Source organism: Harpia harpyja, chromosome 1, assembly GCF_026419915.1.
Source record: "Harpia harpyja isolate bHarHar1 chromosome 1, bHarHar1 primary haplotype, whole genome shotgun sequence".
In the NCBI taxonomy this organism is placed as follows: Eukaryota; Metazoa; Chordata; class Aves; order Accipitriformes; family Accipitridae; genus Harpia; species Harpia harpyja.
In genome coordinates, this window is record NC_068940.1 from 67868124 (window position 1) to 67891258 (window position 23135).

Consider the following 23135-nt stretch of genomic DNA (forward strand, 5'->3'; position numbering starts at 1 on the left):
CATGCAAGGACCTGACCTTTCTCACTTGCCCACATTGAGCGCACTTGTGCCGCTTGAATACTCGGACAATTTGCCTCAGCACTCAGCCTGCTCCATTGGCACCTTCAATTAGCTGAATTTCATCATCAAAATGGGATCTTTATATGAGGAAGCACCAGAAAGTCAGACACCTGTGCTTACTCAAGGCAGCCTGATTTCCGTATAGGCTCCTATTTATAAAGCTGCATATCTAAGTCTCATTCCTTAGAATTCATCACTTGTACAGGTTTATCTTTATATTCAGGTGCTCCCTAACCCATCACTAAATGCAAATTACCTGTCTGGATTCCCAGCTGGCCAGTTCGGGAACTAGACACCATGAAATCCTGATCCCAAATGGGAGAATTCTGGCTGTACACTTCTTCTTCCAGCATTGACAGAAACCTAGGCACAAAACCAGGTGAAATATTAACTTAATAGGATCATTCAAAACAGGTTCTTTTTCAGAATAAGAATTTGCAACTTTTTTTAATTTAAAAATATTTACTGGTTCAGCAAGAAAATGCTGTTGGCCAATTCCTTTTTAAAAAAGAAAAAACAAAAAAAACCACACACACAAAATCACAAGCCAGAGCAGACATAAAGTATCTTAATTCAGGAGAGTGCTTTCACCTATGAAAATTTATCTTTGATTCTAAGCAGTATTTATCTAATTTGCAAATGCAGAAAGAAACAAGTTACAAACTACTTCTACAGAACAAAACTGTGCACTAATAAGAAAGCTATGAGTTGACAGATGCTAAGGAACTCAATGTTATACAATGATGACAAAATATGTCTATTTTGATAAACCAGTGTTTTGCAAATGCACTTGCTTTCTGCCTCTTACAGATTTATAAAATCCCAGTGTTAGTTATTAAAAATGGTCTTAGGAAGATATTTTCATTCCTTTAAGTGTATTGTAACATTTAATTGCATGTTTGTGCTTGCATAACAGTATTTTTAATCTTACTTTGGTAGACTTACAGAAACAGCATGATTTTAAACCTCCCTTAGTATTATTATATGTGAGAGAAATTCCACAGATCAGACTATGCAGCACGCTTGCCTTCACAGGGCTAATAAATCAACTCCCTCTCAGAAGCAAGATAGCTACTTATCCTATGTTGCACAAAAGGGGTTTTCAGACCAGAAGTTGACATGGCACATTTTTACTCTCTAGAGTCATCTACATGTATAGAAACTGTCTAGCTGAAACCAACAGGACTGTTGAGTAAGACTTTCTTGAACAGGATAAGGATTTTCAGGATCAAGTCCTACTCTTGTATTTCATATATAGGATGTTTATACCTAAGCACAGCAACGTGCGATGTTCCCTGCTATCTACACAGCTAAAAAGTTTGTAACAGCTACTTGACCATCTGTGATGGAGCAGAAGCACAAATTAAAGTTTAGCCAAGGCTACATTTACAGGCAGCACAGAGGCTCTGCGTTCAGACCCCTTGGTGACTGTTTCCTAGGTACATACAGACATAACCTGTGGGTGCTCCCTTTGCCCAGGAAGGAGCAGCCAGGGCAGCTGGGAGCCCCGCACCGAAGCCAGGCACCGGCACCGTGCTCTGAGCCACAGCTCCTCTGCAGGGTTCACTTGCGTAATGCCAGCAGAGAGACAAATGCTTCAGACAAGTACAGCCCATAAAAGATTTAAAACGTTATTCATATTTCCCACAGATCATCAGCAAACAGTGCTTGCCTTTCTTTTTTTCCCTGGCAGAATATGAAAAGGAACTGCAGTGAATAATAATGCTTTTCAAATTACTTATCCGGGCTGTAAAAGGCAGTAGAAACATAGGGGCGTATGCACGCCTTCTTCCTCTGCAAATTTGCTCCTTGTGTCAATGTGGTGTTAAACCTTTTTTTATACCTATTTCAGGGCCAGATCATGATCCTACTCCCAGATATACACAAATATTCCTGTACCCATAACAGTCTACCCCAGAGACAGTTTACATTCTTCAAAGTGGTGAAAGGCACTATTCATAATAGTAGGAGCAACAAATCCTGGTTCTATCCAGCTTTGGAGAGCTCATGTTGTTTTTCATTCCCCTGAGCACTAACCCAACTCTAGCCCCAGACAGTAGCTTGCCTAGCATCAGTGCCACCAGGCCTCCTGAAGGTTCAGTTCCTTTGTTGTTAGGAGGGACAGACTTTTAAAATATGGGCTAGAGAGCCAAGCCACCCTCACAAAATAAGGATATTTTTGAAGTGACACACTATTTCAACAGGAAGCATACAATGAATGATCTTGTCACCACCACCACCCTTAACCACCAGTAAAATGTTTAAAATTAAAGACTGTCAAAGTTGAGCATGTTTTGAGACAAGTCATTCTCCCACATACCCCAACATCTAATTATTGTTGTTTAATTGTGAGAGATCATCATCAATATTCCAGTACTGGAACAGGTACTCAATATGAAATTAATGAGTTTAGGATTCACTGATGCAGCTTTATACCGACTATTCTCTTCCTTGTCAAAAGAACACATCTCTTCTGGGGGTGGGATGACTACTTTGTTCCCTTTTACAATGTTGAATTAAACTGAAATTCTTAGGTATATATAAACTCTAGTACAACACTCCTTTTTTTACTGCTCCACCACAAAAGCAGAAGAGAGCATATGTTTTTGGAGATCTATGTTGCTTCCACAGACTGCAGAAAAGAAAGTAAGTGACCAACAATACCTGCTAATAGGCAATAAGCACAATCCCCCCAGCAAGATGAATAATCCTTTTTATAAAGTAAAGCCCTAGGACAAAGCAAAACAAGCTGTTGTGTACATAAAATACACTAGTTCAAGCTATGGCAGAAAAGAAAGCTGCAGTATCTACTTGTTACTGAATAAAAGGAGAAATTATTTTAAGCTGCAGGTAATTTTTCCATTTCTATGCCAAAGTTGCACACTACTGGTTAACCTTGAATGCAGGCGCATTGCGACCCCTTACTTTGGAAAATGGGTGAGGATTAGTGTTCGTTTCTCTTGAGGAAGCTTGTCTTTTTCTTGCCTGGCCTGCTCCAGCAGTTGCCGTCTCATTACAGTAAAAACAGAGCGAAGCAATGTCCTACCGAAAACCTGGGTGGTTTCATACCGAGGTAGACTGTCACAGAACTGAGGGACATTGCAATAACAAAGCCACCTGTAAAGGGGAAAAAAGCCAGATAATTATCACCATCTAACATATGAATTAATGCAATAAAACCACTACCCACATCATTTATAATGCAGCTGACAGCTATATGAACATATAAATCAGTCCCACATCAACTCTGGACAGAGTTAAACAGCGTTTATATTGCCCAGTTTTTTAAAGAAATGACAGCCAAGTACTTTTAAGTCTCCATATATTCTTTTTCTCTGCAGCCTAGCTTCAACAAAGTGCTCTTGTTCCAGACAATAATCATAGATCACATAAAATTCATGTCAATGTCAGGGATTCTCTCCACAGCTCATTTGTTCAGCCTTCCACATCTCCTGCCTGCGACTCCAAAGACCCTTAGCTTGGTCCATTTTCCCCTGTTTAAACTTCTACATTTCCCCACATAGACGCAAAAAGGGTGACACCTTTAACTAGCTCCACGCCAATCCAACTGGACTCCCACCCTGGTTTCCCATCAGCTGGCTTCTTCCCATTACACCCTGTCTTGATACTCTTTCATTTACCAGTAACTCCCTCCGTAATGAGTTTTGCATTAAGAAATACATATGAAAATATAGCATGTCGTGTTACTCATCTTGGAAAAGGGATCATGGTACTGAAGAGGTAAATCAGGAGTACACGGACTACGTAGGTCATATCTGTTAATTTTATAAACAAGATTTCAGTATCTGCCTGTAAGTGAACAGTCAATGGTATCTGTAGCTTTAGCAGAATCAGACCACAACCATTATGAAAGCTTCAACAATGAAAACAAAATGTTAAGAATTGGACACAAACAGACTGTGCTGGATCCTGCTCGGGTTTTCTCATCCAGACCCAAAGTACAGCCTGTCTCAAAATCCTCCCCCAAACTCTTGTGTCTTAATCTTTGCAAACACAAGTGTTGCAAAAGGGTTGTGAGATACAGTTGTTCGCAGGCCTCTACTCCCTGTTCTTCACTGACAAAGCACACCTCTCAAAACACAAGGATGCATGTGGAACTGATACGGTTTCACTCAAATCACCAGGTTTTCAAACGAAGTCGGTGACTGCAAGAATTCAGGAGGTACACCCAGGGCGCACAGTGGCTTCCTCAGCACCCCGAGCAGTGCCTCCAACACTGCGGAGGGGAGAAGCTCACAATAGGTTAGATCAGATGAAGGCGGCACTTTGGGTCGGAGGGAACCTTAGGGACTGCCAGCAGGGAGGTTTGAGAAACCCACAAGTGACAAAATGATTAACGGCAAAAGTCACCAACCAGAGCCAATGCTAGCTATTGATTCCTCATAAAAATTGACTCCAATCAACCCTGGCTATCTGACATCAGTATCACAAACAACTGGAGGTCAAAGAGCCACCAAACATGGTGTTAGGAGCCCCATGGATTATCAGTAACTGTCCTTTACGCCAGGTGGTTCTTCGAGGTGACAGGTCATCTGAGAGCATCCTCGTCGCACACAGACGCAGCACAGTCTGCTGTGTCACCAGCCACAGTCTCAACTCACACCAAGGTTTGCTGTTCTCCCTTCACAGAGCCGAGGTTTGCCAGAGGAAAGGTCACCAGGAAAGCGGGCAGAAGGCAGGGATCATCCTCAGCCAGGAGGAGCGTCCCTGGCAGTTCCCGGGAACAGGTGTGCTGACAGAGAGACACAGGCTAACCGCTGCCTGCGCTCACCGGCAGCACGTTACCTGCTGCCTGCACCAGCAGGAACCTTAACCGTGCTAACTGACAAAGGCGTTGCACTACTGTTAGAAAAGCAAAATTAAAAGGGACACGGCTTTTTGTCCTAGCTCTTCTTCCCCCAGTGACTAAGTTATTCCTTTGAATTCTGACAACGTATTAAAAGGTCATAACAAAAACTATTATTTTAAGGAACCTAATAATATCTATTCACCATTTAGCATTCAAACACTTACAAAATTATTTTAATTTTTCAAATCTTCTGATTTATTTTCAAACTGTGACGCTTTACAATGCTTAATGTTATCTTCTTTCTAAGTTGAATAACAAATTGCCTAAATTTTTAGTACATGAAATAAGGATCTTACATGAGGCTCATATCTTAAGAAGACTGAGAGCAACTTTGCAAACACAGGACGTGCACAAGCATTGTTAGAGACAGATGTTCACAACCTCTACTCCCTGTTCTTGGCTGATAAAGCACACCTCTCAAAACACAGGGATGCATGCGAAACTCTGATATAATCTCACTAAAATCCTCAGGTTTTCATATAAACTCTATGACTGCAAAAATTCACAAAGTGCACCTACAGCATACAGGTACTGGTGTATTCCTGAAGCGTGTACCTGCCATATATGTAAGCAAGACTTGTAACAAGCAAAAGCAGCATTACCTGGTATAATTCACTTTATACCCCGCAATATCGTCATTGGGTGATCTTAGTCTGCGCTGAGAAGGTGTCTCCAGGTGCCAGTAGTTAATGCGGTTCAGAAACATTTTAGCCAGTTCCACTATTGTTTGCCTTTCCTTTGAGGGTAAGTGGCTAAATTTGTACTGCACAAAATTATTCACACCCTTAAAACAGAAGAAAATTATGTTTAATTATTTAGCCATAATTTTTGTCGGAGTGTCCTCGAACATTCCTCATTTTATGTTTATTAACCCTGAACTTGCATTACATGGGAAAGAAAACAAAAACCAGAGACCATTAACTCCTTGCTCAGTTACTCATGTAGCTGCCATAAGCTGGTTCCCCTGTACACAGCAGCAGGTACATCCAGATGTTTTTATTCTATCCACCTCCAACAGCTGACTTAAAGGGACAGATGGAAAATTCTTTATTTTTCCTTGCTTCTCAAAGTGAAAAACTTTGGCAGGGAACAGAGAAAGATCCAGTAGGCTTTCTTCTATATGCTCACATATGTACAATTTTGCTGACAACCATGCTGCATGATTTATTTCCTCTGTACATCAAGTATCACCTCTCCAGCTGCTTTTCAATAGTTGTCCTGGTTTCAGCTGGGATAGAGTTAATTTTCTTTCTGGTAGCTGGTATAGTGTTCTCTCTTGAGTTCAGTATGAGAAGAATGTTGATAACACACTGATGTTTTCAGCTGTTGCTAAGTAGTGTTTAGACTAAGTCCAGGATTTTTCAGCTTCTCATGCCCAGCCAGCAAGAAGGCTGGAGGGGCACAAGAAGTTGGGAGGGGACACAGCCAGGGCAGCTGACCCAAACTGGCCAAAGGGGTATTCCATACCATGTGATGTCATGCCCAGTATATAAACTGGGAGGAGTTGGCCTGTGGGGCAGATCGCTGCTCGGGAACTGACTGGGCATCGGTCGGCAGGTGGTGAGCCATTGCACTGTGCATCACTTGTTTTGTATATTCCAATCCTTTTATTATTATTATTGTCATTTTATTATTGTTATTATTGTCATTATCATTATTAGTTTCTTCCTTTCTGTTCTATTAAACTGTTCTTATCTCATCCCACGAGTTTTACTTTTTTTTTCCCCTATTCTCTCCCCCATCCCACTGGATGGGAGGGAAGTGGGTGAGTGGCTGCGTGGTGCTCAGTTGCTGGCTGAGGCTAAACCATGACAATAGTAGACTAGGGCTTGTGCACTTTCAGTTAAGTTTGTGTCTACACATCACATTATTTCTTCAAGAAGTGCCAATATTTCACAAGTACATCCCCTCATTGCACTTTGTATACTGTCCACTTTAAAAAAACCTACTGAAGATAGTTTGTGTGACTAAAAGTGCTGCAATACATATCTATTTTAAATCAATTACAATACTTCTTTATTTTTACAATAATAATTTTGTGTGATTGAGTTGCTGAACTGCTAAAAACAGAATTGAAAATATCAGTCTATTTTAAGGAAAAATTATTTTAAAACAAACTGTAAGAAGAATTACTCTTTCATCTCTACGATTTACTTTCTTCAGCAAATTGAACAGTATGAAGAATGTGACAAAAAATTATATTGTACAAAACGTTTTGAGTATGGAGGTTACATACACTTATTCTTTGTTTATACTCAAACTAAAGGGGAACTTAAGGTGAAGACTTCCCAGAAATTCAGCAAGAAAGTGTTCTGATTTTCCTAAATTATAAGAAGTGAGAGTTGCAAGGAAGTAATTACTACACATAACAGTCTTCAAATTTAAAATATCCTGTTTAACAGTAGAGCACCCATTCATCCACTGACAGGAAAACATTGAGCTCCTGTTTCAGGGAGGTATGTGAGCCTCTGCATAGTCTCACTGGAGCTAATGGGCCCACTTGTGTGCCAAAAGTGTATTCTCAGGAGCTTGCTTAACCAAAATCTGAATTTGTCATATGCTCTTTATCCATTGAGAGTTACAAAAGCCTCAGTTATTCTTTGGTTTTGGCTTTGTTTTTTGTTGGGTACCCTTTGAAAGAAAAGGCTATGATCTCACCGAATTGGATTGTAACATTTTCACTGATTTACAGAAGACAAGTGTCATTTTAATATTGGATTTCAAAACTTCAACAGCATTTTTCATCACTTCAAACAAAGAAAGATTAGAACTGCCACACATAAAAGTAGTATTTTAAGTTAATTCTCTAAAACCACAATAAAAGTCAGTTTCATTAAAGCCTAAGATGAATGAAGTCAAATAATGTAACTATTGTACTAACACTAAAGGAGAAGCAGCAGCAAAAGTCTCCTACAGTCCCCTACTTTGTCCTAAGTAATAGAGAGGAACATCTGCAAACTGCCTAAAATGGCATGTTTTCAAAACCAGTGCCTACATTTACAAAATACAAAAAAAAGAAAAAGAAAAAAACCAAAACCCAAAACAAACAAACCAAACCCCCAAAACCCTACCAAATAAAAGAAAACACACACACCAACCAAACCCACGTGTTGACTGTTTACCTGTTCAATGCTAGGTGTCTCAAATGGGGGACTTTCCAAAGATCCTTCTACTACAGGTTTTCCCATCTGTAAAATGCACTTCCTCAAAAGCTGTTAAAAATACACAAATTTTTTAAAATTAGCATATTTGCATACATAGGGTCAATGGAAGTCACAGGTGCACAACACACTGCAGTGTTGAAAATCTCCTGGCTATATAACGGTTTGTTTAGTCATCTAAATTTATAGCTACTAAACGTCACTGTGAATTCATCTTCTTTGAAATGCGTGTAAGAGGCTTCTCTGAGCAAATGCAGGCAGCTAAATTAGCATTTATGTCAACTGACTCTTCCCAATGTGTAAGTGAAGAGGTTAAGGCTTGCAAGTTGCGCAGTTTTTAGATGGGACTCAGGGTCAACTCCTCAATCAGCTGGATGACTTTTGGAGTAAGACACGGTACATTGCAAGTACCAGAACGTCTAATCCATAGTTAGCCACTAGAGCATCACACTAGAGAAAAAAAGCCTCACCAGATGAAGCCAATACATGTATGAGGGGCAGTGGAATTGGCTTGTGTGTGAGAGAGTGAAAAACCTGAGAAGATACCACACAAGTTCAGCTTACTTTGAATAGGTAGAAATAAACTTGCTTGGTGTCTGCATCTTCTTCTTTGTGGACACAGGTGAACAGATACTCCACATCCAACACAATCCCCAGGAGCCTATTCATTTCTTCTTCAGACACATTCTCCAGGTGAGAAACATGAGCAGCTAAACAAAATAAAAACCCAAACCTGTAAAAAGCCTACTGAGAGCACCAACAGCACTAGTATTCCCCAGGATATCTCAAACTAAGCCATAATAGTAAAGGCACTGATCCTGTAATAACCTATTTAAACAGAACATCTTATCAGAGGTAACTGAAATATGTGTCACGTCAGAGCAATTTGTAAAGGTAGTCCAGGGGTGGTAATTCCCACAGCAGACAAACAACGGCTGGTTGGAATCACAGCGTCTGTTAACATTAAAACAGACCACACAAGTCCTGTCTGTATTAATACGTTGCAATATATAACTATGTACATTTTTATCGAAGACCTATGCTTTTGAGACAAGGTTTCTTGACTAAAGAAAATAAATCCGTAATTCCCATAAATTAGGTAATCCAGGTGTTGATGGAAGTACCACCTTATTCTGTGAAGAGTAAAAAAAAAAAAAAAAAGGCGCCATAAATAGGCTTTTTGTTTTAAACTGGACATTATTGGCTAAGTCTCTTACTTTCACATCATCTAAGGTCAAACTGTGCTTTGTGCACACTATATTAACAAAGCTTTGGCAGATTGTACATGCTTATTTGTTCAGAAGTTTACAAAAAAGCATCTTTCAACATATCCTAATTTCCAAGTGAAAAACTCCCTTTTATCATCTCCAAAGGTAAATACAGTTCCACATCTGTAATTTTCAAAAGCTTGAGGTTTGTATGCATGAAGTGGGACATTCATTTCAAGCTGGTTTGAACAACTGGCCCCGGGAACAGAGAAGGCAATTTAAAACAGTCAATTCCCAGAAAGAAGGTATTTGCATTACAAAAAGCAATGATCTTCGCTGACTCCAGCCCAATGTACATGGTAAGCATATCTTTTCCACTGAAAGGACAGAAAATACCCATTAAAAGAAAAGTATTTAAAAGGTTAGGCATATTAATTTTTCTGTATTTTAATAACATTTATCAATATTTACTTCTTAGATAAGTATTATGTTATCTTAGATACGCCAATGTGATTAGGACTGGTAAGAAATTTTCAACATAAATCTGATTCCTTAGTGGAGGAGGACGTGGGGAGAAATAACACTTGACTTGAAAATGATCATATTTATCCGATACCCAGCAAAGATGGTTTGTTTTGGGAAGTTTGGTATGACACCTGCCAAAACATTTAAATTCAACAAATTTGTGCAGCTTCAAGTAAAAAGGACACCACTGTAGCTCAGAACATTAAAAAGATGCCAGCAACTGTTTCCACTTAAATGAACATTATAATATAGTGTCTAAGTTCTGAGCATATGCTCAGAACTGAAAGGGGAATGGCCATCATAAGCTTTCTTTAAGAACAAATATTCAGCTTTCTGGGCAGAATAAAACCATTTCATTTCTGTCCTTAAGCCAGATATGAACGTTTAATATTCCCAGCTGTCTGTTCTGATCTTGTAAAAGTAATAAATATCCTCCTAGATGAACATTTCATTAAAAATTGATAAAATACTGAAGAAACCTTGCACTCAACTAACAAATGACTAAAACATCAGCATAAGAAGCCATTTCCACGCAGTTTCCATAACAATACTGAAAGTTACCTTGACTACTTAGTGGCCATATTTAAACATTATATTAAACTAGAGAATTATTACCCATACAGTGAATCAAAAAGTAACATAAGTGTATTACCAGCATGTATTTACTACCAGTTACCATTTACTGTAGAGTCACCAATGTTTGTACACCAGCCCAACAAACTATCTTTCTTCAGATGTTCACAGCCCATTCTCAAATTCTTGTGGCCACCAGTAAGCCTTTTATTAAAATCAAAGCTTTAGTACACTGACATCAAATACTGCGTTACTCTTGACTAGAGTTACACAGTCCCATTCGTCCACACTGCCCAACTGGTACACCCTTCCTCAGCTGCTGTTACGCTTGCAAAAAAGTAATTTAAAAAAAAATTTTAAAGAAATCACAAGTATAGGTTGCTACAGCATGCAGAAGAAAGCAAACAGAAAGAGCAAGGCCAATTCAGTGACATGAAGACCTGAAAAATAGCAAGTTAATTATTTTAGTTGTGCAACTTCAATAAGCAAGTACTTTCATGTATGAATTAGGAGCAGTGAGAAAACAGATTAATGAGGAACGTGTCCACAGTCTATCTCAAAGTCAGTCTCTACATAAAAACACTAGTAATGCACGTAGGACAGGCAAACCAAGAAATACCCAAATACGCTACGTGAAGGTACGTAGCAGGAACTGAAGACAGTGCTAGGAAAAAAAGAGAGACTGAGTGTGTATATAGTGTACTAACACATTAATTAACTAGTTTTAAAAGTGACTCAAAACTGAAAATGTTTACCAACAGGAAAATGCACCCTGTGAAACCAATCCAATATAAAATAGAAAAGAGCCTCTGACTACATAACACCTGGTCTTGAGGCTGGTGGATAATGAATTCTCCCAGCACCCAATTCGGTCACCACTTCACACTGTTATGATAGTGACCCAATACACCACCCAAATAAAAGAAATATTCATTAAAAACCCAGTACTGAGCCTCGCTGTGGGGCTGAGCCACAAATAGAAGAACAGAAGTTGTAGGTAAGTAGACAGAAATAAGCTCGATAAGCTAATACGCACCACCAGACAGATTTATGCACCAAAAATGCACTGGCTGGAAGATTGAACCACACCCCCAAAAAGAGACATCTCAAGCAAGACTAATGTCTAGGATTACCTTTGGAAGAAAATAATAAATAAAAAAAGGCAAAAACCCCTAATATCCTCCATTTTACATCAGGTATGGCTTTAACCAGTACAGGAATTTCTACATAGCTATTTCAGCAGCTCTCTGAGGAAGAGAAAATGCAGCACAGATGATGACCTGAAGCCTGCACAACTTGTGGTCAGTCTGGTTTTAAAGGCATTCAGCACTAACATACTAATTTAGAGGATATGAATAGGAAAATTATCTTGGAAAACAGCACTGAAAGACTTTTTTTTGCCAGTAGTATGAGGAGGCAGACAGCAACTCATTTCAGTCATTAGCTGCAGCCATTAGAATAAGAAACTTTACCTTTTCTAAAAACAGCAATAAATAAAAATACAATTTGCCCCATAAGGTACAATTCACTGGTACTGGTTTTACAGTACTGGTTTTTCTTGGTTCCCTAGCTAACGAGCGATTTAAGATTTTTAATAGACCAAAAACAGTCTCAGCCTTTAGAAGAGCAGAGTTTTTCTACAAAATACATAGCCATGTACAAATTCTGCTGAAGAACAGGGAACTGACAGACACATCTCATAAGATCAAAAAAGAGAAAAAAAAAAAAAAAACCGCCCCCCCCAAAAACCTCTTTCTTCAAAGGCCAGGAATGAAAGGGACGCGTAATACAAGCTACCCTAACTGCATAACCAAAAGCAGCACAGAGAAGCTGCGTGATGAAAGGTTGAAACTACCTTGGCTAAAGCAACCAAACTTTCTGTGATACTATGTACTTGTTAATCTTCTGCAAGCAAACCCAGAGATTTGGGCTATCAGGAAAGGAAAGAAAAGAAATCTGCTGAAAAGCCCAGAAATAGATCAAATGTAATGACAGCATAAAAAGAAAAGAGAGCAGAAATAGAAATAAATCCCAATTTAAAAAAAAAGTATTCCACACAAAGTACAGTATTATTTTCAAAAGTAAAAATAAATGATCTGTTGTGAACGTTTTAGATTTCCTTTCTCTTTTTTCACTGTCCTAAGTTTTGGACATCAACAAAAAATAGCAACTGCTTCTTTTCAACTAGTTCTGACTTTTATTTTAGCTCAATTTTTATTCAATATTTGCTAACTTATACAGAAAAAGTCATCAGCTTTTATTTTGGATAAGCATAAATTCTTAAAAAAATAATACAGTGATTCACCACTCTTTCAGGCTATGTGGGTGTTCTGGTTTCAGCTGGGATAGAGTTAATTTTCTTTCTGGTAGCTGGTATAGTGTTATGTTTTGGGTTCAGTACCAGAAGAATGTTGATAACACACTGATGTTTTCAGTTGTTGCTAAGTAGTGTTTAGACTAAGTCCAGGATTTTTCAGCTTCTCATGCCCAGCCAGCAAGAAGGCTGGAGGGGCACAAGAAGTTGGGAGGGGACACAGCCAGGGCAGCTGACCCAAACTGGCCAAAGGGGTATTCCATACCATGTGATGTCATGCCCAGTATATAAACTGGGAGGAGTTGGCCTGTGGGGCAGATCGCTGCTCGGGAACTGACTGGGCATCGGTCAGCGGGTGGTGAGCCATTGCACTGTGCATCACTTGTTTTGTATATTCCAATCCTTTTATTATTATTATTGTCATTTTATTATCGTTATTATTATTGTCATTTTATTATTGTTATTATTATCATTATCATTATTAGTTTCTTCCTTTCTGTTCTATTAAACTGTTCTTATCTCATCCCATGAGTTTTACTTTTTTTTCCCCGATTCTCTCCCCCACCCCACTGAGTGGGGGGAGTGAGTGAGCGGCAGCGTGGTGCTTAGTTGCTGGCTGGGGTTAAATCACAACAGTGGGTAACACATCATTATTTATTATTAGTCTGAAAAGAAAAAAAACCAAAAAACCCACAACAGTATTTAAAGTGGATTTTGAGCTGTTGCTTCCAAGATATGCAAGCTGTCTGCACAATAACTTAGATAATACTAAGATGTACAACCCCAGGTATTATTTTCTGTGACACAGAAAGGGCCAGGTTCTTTTGGTAGGCAAGAGTACCTGCTTTAGCAATGTTCAAGAATATTTTATATTTTATTCTATAGTAAGAAAACATAACACAGCCTACAGGAGAAAGTCCTTCACGTTGTAACTAAGGCAGCCTACAGATAAATCCATGTGAGGTTAATGCATACGTTACACAAAGTATTAAAATTGTTATGGGTAGCTTAACAGCACTTTTGCATTTTAACAACTTAGAACGTCTGGATTGTTAGAAGTTGTACCTTAGTTCGATTTCTTCAAAACTCATTTTAGGATATTTCGACATATTTTAATCTAAGTTACTGACATCTATGTCCAATCGTAACCCCCATTTCTAGGTCTTGGCGTGGCATCTTGACTTCCATCGGGCAAGAGCAGAGATTTCTGGGTACGGGCACGTGGACTGCAGGAGAAAGGCAAAAGCTTACCCAGCGCGTGGCTGCAGCTGCGGCAGGGTTCAGCGAGGCTGACGGCCGCCTGCTGCAGCTCTGCCCGGGGGGGCGTGGGAGGCGGGTTGGGGTTCTTCCAGCCATTGCATTTACAGGATTCCTCGGCCTGAAACCAAAGCAAAGGGATATCGATCAACACTGGAAAACACAGGAACTTGCTGAAACCACGCTACTTCAAAAGCAGTAAGAAGTAATACTATTAATTACAAGTTGGGGGTTTGGTTTGTTTCGATGTTGTGGGGGGCATTTTCAGGGTGTTTTGTCGCTGTTGCTTTGGGTTTTTTTTGCTTTTTTATCTACCACACAGCTAGACTTTATTTTCTAGAAATAATCAGAAATAGAACACTACCCCAAACACAGAGATTAACACAGTTCTGGTAAGCAAACTGTGCTCAGAAAAATACATACACAAACTCTGGCTAATTCCTTTACAGAAAGCCCTCACTCTAGAGAAAGAAGTATTCAAACATTTACTGGTATATCAACATGTACAGATCCTGCCACCGACACCGTTTTAACGATTTAAACAGGTTATCTAACAGGCAACACACTTATCACTGCCTTAGCAGCTATACCAGCAACAAGGAATCATGCAACTAAAACCAAGCCTATGACAACCCAAGCAGGGTTAACTAAATACTGAAACAAGCAAACAATAACTGCACTATTGGAGAAAGCTGTCCAAAGCAAAGCTTGGCCACAAAAGCAACGGATGCCAAAGACAGTGACACTACCAATGCAACCCGCTGCTTACCCTGGAAAGTTTATTTACGCTCACTGAGTGTGAAACACCACCGATAGACTGCAGCTAAAAGGGGTGACCATGAAGGGAAAGGTTGAGACTTTGGTAATCATGCCTCAAATTGCTCAGATGTTCAAGGTCCCGATTCTAGTCATCCAAAGAGCAGCTTTACAGAAGGGGTTTTTCTTCTGCATATGCAAAAGATCTTAGTCATTTTGATGGTAAAGTACTTCCAACACCATTCATACTCCTATTTGAAGATCTAATCGGAAGGAAAGCGTGCTTTTCTACTGTTCAGAGATATCTGTGCACTGAGCTGTAACAAGATATTCATGAATTTGCAGTGCCAAGACCTCAGTGAAGAAAGTCTGCCAACTGCTGCATAATATTTATGACTGAAACAACGTTAGTAGGAAAAATTGTGATGTTAATACATCCAGCAGTAACGTGTCATTTTTCAAAACCAATTCTGAATATATTTAATGCAATCTATTTCAGGAACCTATTTCATTTTCCTTTTATATTTCAAAATCCCATCTCACCTAAGGAAGAAGCACCTAGGAGAAGCAGAAAGGATCACAGCTTGACAGCTCCTAAGACTGACAGCTTTGTAGATTGATGGTAAATTGTTCTTCCAAACTAATTTCAATATTCAGCAACCTGAGCACCAAGAAAATCGCTGCCTGCAGTTTACTGAGCACCACATGATGTTTTTACCATCTCTAACGCTTAAGTATTTATCCGGCTGGGCGGCTGGCCCCAGGTGCCATGGCCTCTGCCTGTGCCCAGGGCAGTCTGGCAGGCACCAACAGGTACGAGTTGCATTTTCAGCAGCTGGAGCCACCACCAAGATGACTCAGAAATCCACCTGCAAGTGCCCAGCAAAAGCACTTCCACAGGCTTCTCTTGGAAAGGGGACAACCCGTGTCACCCGAACCCCCTGGCTCTCCAAACTCACTGCGTGGGCGCAGGCTGCCTGCCACCCCATGTATTTATCATGTGGCATCGGGGAGGTTTCAGCATGAAATGGGGGGAAGATTAAAACAATTTTTTTTTTTCAAGTCTCATAAAATGCAGTCTGGATGGGTTTATGGTGAATTTTATTTTGTTTTTCTACCATGTTTTCTATGAGTAATATGATTGGCAGAGAAGTAAAGAAGGCCCAATGTTATTTTACAGCAGAAACCATCTCTTACAGTTTCACAGGCATTGAGCCAGTTTTACTTTTGTTTGTTATCCAAACCTACAGGACCTCTTAAAGTTTAATGACTAGAAAGAGAGATCAGTGATTGAGTGACACCCACGAACGAAGGATTGCTCTGGTGCGGGAACTTTGAACATCTGTGAGATGATGTGAAACCCCACTGTCAATTAGCATTTTGAGCTAGACGAAACCAATGCCAAATAAGCTATCCACACTTGCTTTGTGGGAGAGGCAACGTTGCCATGAAAGTTTTTGCAGTTAAGACAAGGATAGGGAAACTGTCATGGAAAAAACTGTCAGAAAATGAGATTATTGCCAAAGAAAATTCAAGAGACAATTGTAAAAAAGTTCTCAAACAAAAATTGATTGAATGTTATTTTAGGGAAGTAAGATTTGATCCTTCCCATGCAGCTGTCCAGACAAATGTTCAACACTGTAAATTACTGACATAATATCATGCTTATTATTAATTGCCTTAAATCATACCACAATGACACATGTCTGAAAAAAAACCCTCAAACTAGGCACAAGCTTTTTGAGAATTTTTTCTCAGAGTGGAAGCAGTATTTCACAGAAGCTCACCACACAGTGTTTACTATCAAGCCTAAAAACTATAAACAGTGAGTAACTACACAAACTTTAGTGTCACACAATAATTAACAGCAAAGATGCAAACAAACAGATGTACGGATCCTGATAACAACTCAGTTAAACTGCCAAAAATAAGTATCAACCCACCCACAGAAGAATAAAAACAGCATGCTAAACGGCAGATTTCTTCTGCCCTCAGTAGTATTTCCTTGCTAGATCTTTTCGAAGCAGCTGTTAATTTGTGTTGTTCAAATTATTCCAGAGACCTTTCTCAAACAACTAGTACGGTGGGGTTTTTTTGTTAATCTCTCTACAAAACACCAGAATCGCCATAAATGTTCTGTTAACCAAAGGGAAGCCCAACCCGAAAAGGTCCTCTTTAAAACTAAGCTTTCATTGTAGATGTTGACAGTGCAAGTATTTTGCAGTGAATACGCAATGTGCATTCCTCAGTGGCTTAAATTGCTGAGTTGTTTTAAGTCTTCCACAGCGTTTTGTTCATTCAATCCTTTCTTTCTTCCTTTTTTTTAATGTCACTCATCTGCTTTTCATTAGAAAATAAAGTATGACTTCACCTCTGCAAAAACTTAATTTAAGATCAAAACAGTTTTCAGGGGAGGAAGGAAAAGAAGCATTTGTACTAGAACATCCAGCCCTTGAAGTCCTGTTTTCTGGGACATCTGCAGAGCTTTGATAAAGCCACTGGAGAAAGTTGAGGACTTACTGAAGCCTGCAAAGTAATGACTATCATCTTTGCAGGCCCAGGGACCACAAACACTGCATCTTCATTGCGGTTTTTAATAAAACTGGATGAGTGCAATATAATAAAACCCAACAATTACACACTGTTGCCTGCCCCCCTCCCCCCTAAAAAACCCAGTGCAGAAATAATGTCCATTTTGCATTGCACAATATAATTTCAATCATTTTTTTGACCCTTTCCATGTTAGGTGGAGCATTACAATGTGGGAAATCAAACTGTCTGGTAGCTCTGGGCAGTGAAAACTGCAACTCTGGACAAACTCAAGTTACTGTTTCCTTTAAAATACTGAATATACTGATAGCTGGTCAAAAATGGACAGTGAAAAAATACAGCACGTTTTAATACACGTTGGTAGCATTTTTAATTAAAAAGGAAGCACCTGAAAGTTACAACACTGCACATCTTGGCCCCTTTTAAGTGGGTTTCAGGTGTGTGTCTAAATAATAATGAAAAAATGAAGAATTTTACAGTAACTTATGGACTAAAACATTCCTCCCCTTTTCGGATAGTGAAATGAGCATAGGAACCCGCAAACTTCAAGCGAACTTAATTACAAAGTAAAAGACCCCAACAGTCTTAAAACTGAGTTTCAAAACAGCTGTTGTGCTGGGCTCTATTTCCAACTCAAAATCACACAGGTTGCCCTGTCTGGTAACCGAGATGCAAAGCAGACTCAACAGATTATATATACACAGCATTACAGATCTTTCTCTTTCCAGCAAGTATAATTACTCTAGAAAAAATATTCTTCCTCCCAACACAAAAGCCGTGTAAAATACCCTATAAGTTTTTTCCTGCAAGCAATAATCTCAAATTGATGCTTTTAACAGAGAACATCACACAAACTATAACAAATACATTGATTAATTTAAAATACATATTTTTCCTACTCAGATGTCTAGTACCCAGCAACCAGACAGTTGGACACTGCTTGGAGAGCCACTCATACGTATCAGGAAATTAGTTGACCCATTTACCTTTAACAATACAAAATAAGCAATTCTATGTTCAGCTGTAAGGACATGTTCTTCATTTATTAATCAATCCAAGTATTTTATTCCCTGTATTTTCCAGTTTCACTTACAGAATAGACGTAGGCTACCATATAAAGCTTTTATTAACAATAGGGGCCCAATTCCCACCTTGTAAAGTTAATGGTAGATTTCCTATTTAAAGGAAGATGCTTTAATTGGGCCTGTAAGACATTGTAAAACAGACTCACCCCACTATGAAAATGATCGTAAGAAAGCTTTAGATGTCTTGTATGTCTCCTATACACTTCTGCAGAAAACTTTAATACATTTCCAGTTGAGCTTCAAGGAGCTGTACTCGCACTATACAGAGTCCAGCAGTAATACAGCCAAGTCTGCCTCATCTTAATCTGCCTTACAAAAGTCAGGAAAAAAAAAATTTCATTACGGAAACAGTGGTACCTATTTACCTTATGAACTCTTTTTTTATGTGTAGGAGCAGGAAAACTGCATAGAGGTCACTCTAGGATGAAAAGTGGGAAGAAGTGCCTCTACCAAGGGTCAGCAGCTTGTCTGGAGCCTGGGACCCAGATTTTACTTCAACCTCTGCCACTCACTCACCTGCTGCAGGGCCTTGGCCAAGTCATCTCATCATAACCCTTCTCACTCTCTGTCCATTTTGTTTATCTCAAGCACAGTCTTTCTTCAAGGAGGCATTATTCCCTGCTACTTGTGCAAATGCCTCAGGCTATTGGGCTCTAATTATAAGCATCCAGGCATTACTGTAAGATATATATAATGAGAAATAAACAATTTTACAGAAAACAGTGTACTAAAATAGTACATATTTCAACTTGTTTACAAGAAAAACTCCCAGTGGGACTGGAGAGAGAGTTGTATTTTCACATACTGTAGACCAATAGGGAAAAAAATGCCGAGACTCCCTCCTACATCTTCATTAAATATATTTATGTGTGTAAGTCACACAGTGCTGCTTTTATGTAAAAGTGCTGCAAGCTCGCATGCCTCATGCTCAATTTCACACTGGGCAAAACCAAAACGATGTATGCAGCCATTCATACACGCACAGAGATAGCAAGTGCCAAATACAAAACCCCACACAGCACACAGCACTTCTGTGCACTTCCAAAAGTCGTGAAAACTGTGCCAGCTCTTAATATATATCTCATTGTTCAGAATGCACTTTCTTCTCCCCCAAACGTAGGCATTTAAGAAGGGGTTTTTTACACAGAAGAGCCTGTTCTCTCCCTTCCACCCCGACCTTTTCTCACAGGGGAAAAAGTCAAGCAGAGCAGCTCAACAGCTACAACCCTCCTGTCCCAATTCTTTATCAGGAAAAAGAAACAAACCCCACATTCCTCTAGCCTGGGCAGCAGCTCCCTAAACTTCACTTGCGTTCTGCTCAGAGTATGTGCACGCTGAGATGTCTTTGCCAGCAGTCGTCATCCGTGTTTCCCGTGAAGAAAAGGGATCGCTAAAGAAAGACCAGGAGGTCCCTCTCGGGGACTGAGCACCCTACCCCAGAGCAGTGCCTTTCCACCCTTTTCTGCTTGGCATTTCTGCTGTCGTGGGTGAGACTCACCCTCTGCACAGCCACCAACCTCTCCATCTTCTTGTGTTGCTGCTCTTCATCCCCAGCAAACACACGCTCCCTGCCTCTGCTGCTCCCAGCATCTCTGAGGTTAAGTTCCTAATAAATTCTGTGTGCGGAATTTTGCAATGAATTGTACGTGGGAGAAGGCAATCGATCCTAAGGATGCCATTACGTATTTTCTGCACTCCAACTTGTACAGCTCTACGTAGATTTACACAAGATTCAGGTATGGCCACTACCTGAACGAACACAGATGTCGCCCTCGGAGATGGCATGTTTGCCTTCTCTCACTCTTTTGCACTCACACACAGAAATGCAAAATAAATGGAAGTTGCAACCCAAAGTAGGAAAAAGTTCAGAGTTACACACTGCACGCAGTCTCTTGCAAACAACTAATGTTGCAAGCCAAGCGGTGTCATTTTGGAGGACCTGCCAGGTGTTCAGGAAGAAAAATAACACATTCTTCCACCCTGCGCCATCCTTCCCCCTTTATCACACAGGAGAAGCCACTTGATTAGTTTACACAGACCTTCCTGTCTGTCTACCTGCTTCTGTTTTGAGACCTGAAAGAAAGCTGCCTGCCACTGAATTACTGAAGAGAAGTGAAATAGCAAAAGTAGGCTACGCATTTTAATCTGAACACAGAGCAGCGTTTAGTGCTGTGGCCGTGCCTAGGTCCTGGCAGGATGAAGAGGCCCTGGGGTGCCCCTGGCCATAAGTCCCTCTCCATCCATTACCGGTGTGCCAACCCAGGACTCCTCACGGAAGAGGGCCAGGAAGAACACCCCAGCAGAGCACCAGCAGTACAAGCTGTCACCGCACTGTACCCCACCACTGGAGCCCTGTGAGAGGGAAAGAAGGGCAGGCGCCAGGCCGCGGCATGCTCTCCTCCCCTCTCAAATGGCACTCGTCTCCCTTCCAACAAAGCACCTGCGGCAGTGCCCGTGTGGGGCTGCTGAGTCCCCGAAAAAGCAAAAGGTTTGGGAGGAGACAAGGCTGCCTGCACATTCTCACAGCACAGCTACGACCGTGGGGCAAAGCACCTCAGGAGAAGGCTTTTGCCCTCACAAAGATCATCTGGAGGTACATCAGGGGAAGAAAAAAGAACTGACCAGGGAAAAAAAAAAGCAATTCACACACACACGCACTCCTAACAGCCAGTAAAGATCTTACCCACCCTACGACCAGCTTCATTTAACAGCAAGTCTTGGTAACATTAAAATATGGGGGTGCAAAGGGGACTCAGCACTGGGAAAGCTTCAAACCACACCACCCAGCCTGCAGCAAGGGCGGCAAGTTTCAAGTACGCTAGCTGGTCTTTTAACTTACTGACACCAGCATAATCTTGTAATGTCCCACGCGTGCACCAAAGCTGAAGTGGAGGTGCCTGTGTATTTGGAAGCAGCTACGGAATTGAAATGTGTGTGGCTTCCTTAATTTGCCCTCACATGACAACATTGCGCCATGCCTTCAGCATACAGTTACAGCTCCTCACACCACCAGACAGGAGGACTACAGAGCCATACTACGATGCTTCCTCAAGTACGTTAGCATTTAGTTTGCCCTTTCACTTAACATTTGCCTTTTTGAGGCTCCAAAGTAAGGGAACAGAGAAAATAAGATGCACACTTCTCACAAAGACCTATTTCCAACGCTGAAAGCATTACTAGAGGATTTGACATCAGCACTGCCAATCCGAACAAGTCAGACCCGCTGTGCATCCAGCAATTGCCCTGACAGCAGCAGCGGAGCCAGCGGCCCGTGCTCCGAGCACACCGGTCCTCCTCTGCATGTGCAGAGGACAGACGACAGTGCTGGTCACCACGGACATGCGACGGCGGGAGCAACAGCTCTGACCGAGCTCCCTCCGTCCCCAGCAAACAGGCGAGTCCTGCTTCTCCCACAACAAAGAGAACGGCAGGTGGAGGGAAAGTGCTGGCGGAGGGGAAACCAGGGCAGCTCTCCTGCATAGGAGAAGCGACCGCCGGGCAGGCGCTGGAGAAGAGATCCCGGCTGGGGCAGGGTGCAGGTGGGCAGCGGTGCCCGCCTCCCGCCCGGGCACCGGGCCGGCGCTACGTGACCGGCGGGGACACAACTTTCCCAAACCCCCAGGCCGCGCCCCTCCACTTCTCTGCCAAAGGAGCTGGCGACGGTGTCAGCTCGGGGCAGCGGCTTTTACGGTATCAACAGCTCTGCGCTGCGAGGCCGCCGCCGCGCCCCGGCCCAGAGGCAGCCCCCGCCCGGGGGTGCGCTCCCCGGGGCCGGGGCCTCCCCCCAACCCCCCCGTGCAGGCGGGTGTCCCCGCTCCCCGCCAGGATGTTTACGCGGCGGGCAGCTGCGGCAGCGCTGCTAACCCAGCGCTTACCGCCGGCACCAGGAGCCGCCCCGCCCGCCGCCTCCCGTGGAAGGACGGACGGACGCCGGGGACGGGCACCTCCGCGCCCGCCCGGCTCGGGCAGGAGGAGGGCGGCGCTGCCCCCGCGGTCCCCTCTTTGGGGCGTTCGGGGTTTATTTTTGCGACCGCCGGCCGGAAAGCTCCGGGGGAAGCAGGATCCGCCGGCACCGCCAGAGCCGCCACTTCCGCGGGGAGCGCCGGGCTGCAGCCGGGCCGCCTCCCCCGCCCGGCACGGCCCTTCCCCACCGCCTCCCTCCCCTCCCTCCCGTCAATCCCCACCCTCCGTGGGCGCCCGCGGCCGGGTACCTTGCAAGCGGAGTAGATGCCCAGCTTCTCCAGCTTCTTGGCCCGCGGCGCGGCGCGCAGCTGCGCCTTCTTCCCCGCGGTGCGCGCCGAGCCGGGCCCCCCGGCGCTCTCGGCGGCGCTGCGGGCCGGCCCCCCGGCGGCCACCCCACCGGCGGCCGGGGAGCCCTGCTGCGGCCCGCCGCCGCCGCCCGCCGCCCCGGCCCCGCCGCCGCCAGGCTCCGCCATGCCCGCGGCGCGGCGGCAGCCGCCCGTCCGGCCGGCCGGCGCGGTGCGGTGCGCCCGGCCCTAGACCCTCCCCTTCGCCGCGCCGCCGCCGGCTGCTCCCCGGGGGGGCGGGGGGGGGGGGGAGGCGGGAGGAGGGACCCGCCGCTCCGCGGGCGGCTCCTGCCCCGCCGGGCGGGGGGGGTGGGGATGGCCGGCACCCGCCTCCCGCCGCTGCGCACCGCGGGGGCGGGTGGCGGCGGCGGCGGCACCCGCTGCGTGCGGGAAGCTGCCATGGAGCCAGCCCGCCCCCCGGGAGGCTGCGGGGAAAGTCGCCCGTGAAAGAGGCGACATCGCTGGCTGC

General features: G+C 42.8%; 1 protein-coding gene across 10 annotated transcripts in view; it reads right to left on the reverse strand.

Moving 5' to 3' along the window:
- KAT2B (lysine acetyltransferase 2B) overlaps nt 1-22810 on the reverse strand; it is a 45497-nt gene extending 22687 nt beyond the window's left edge. For all 10 annotated transcript variants that reach the window (XR_008236834.1, XR_008236830.1, XR_008236833.1 and 7 more), the window contains exons 1-7: nt 22571-22810; nt 13963-14089; nt 8656-8801; nt 8053-8142; nt 5533-5714; nt 2986-3177; nt 317-423 (exon numbers count right to left, since the gene is read on the reverse strand). Coding sequence is in view for 7 of the 10 variants with exons in the window: in XM_052798370.1 (XP_052654330.1) it covers nt 317-423; nt 2986-3177; nt 5533-5714; nt 8053-8142; nt 8656-8801; nt 13963-14089; nt 22571-22795 (1069 nt within the window). In the remaining 3 variants the exon portion in view is untranslated. The remainder of the gene's footprint in view (nt 1-316; nt 424-2985; nt 3178-5532; nt 5715-8052; nt 8143-8655; nt 8802-13962; nt 14090-22570) is intronic.
- Nucleotides 22811-23135: the final 325 nt, after the last annotated feature.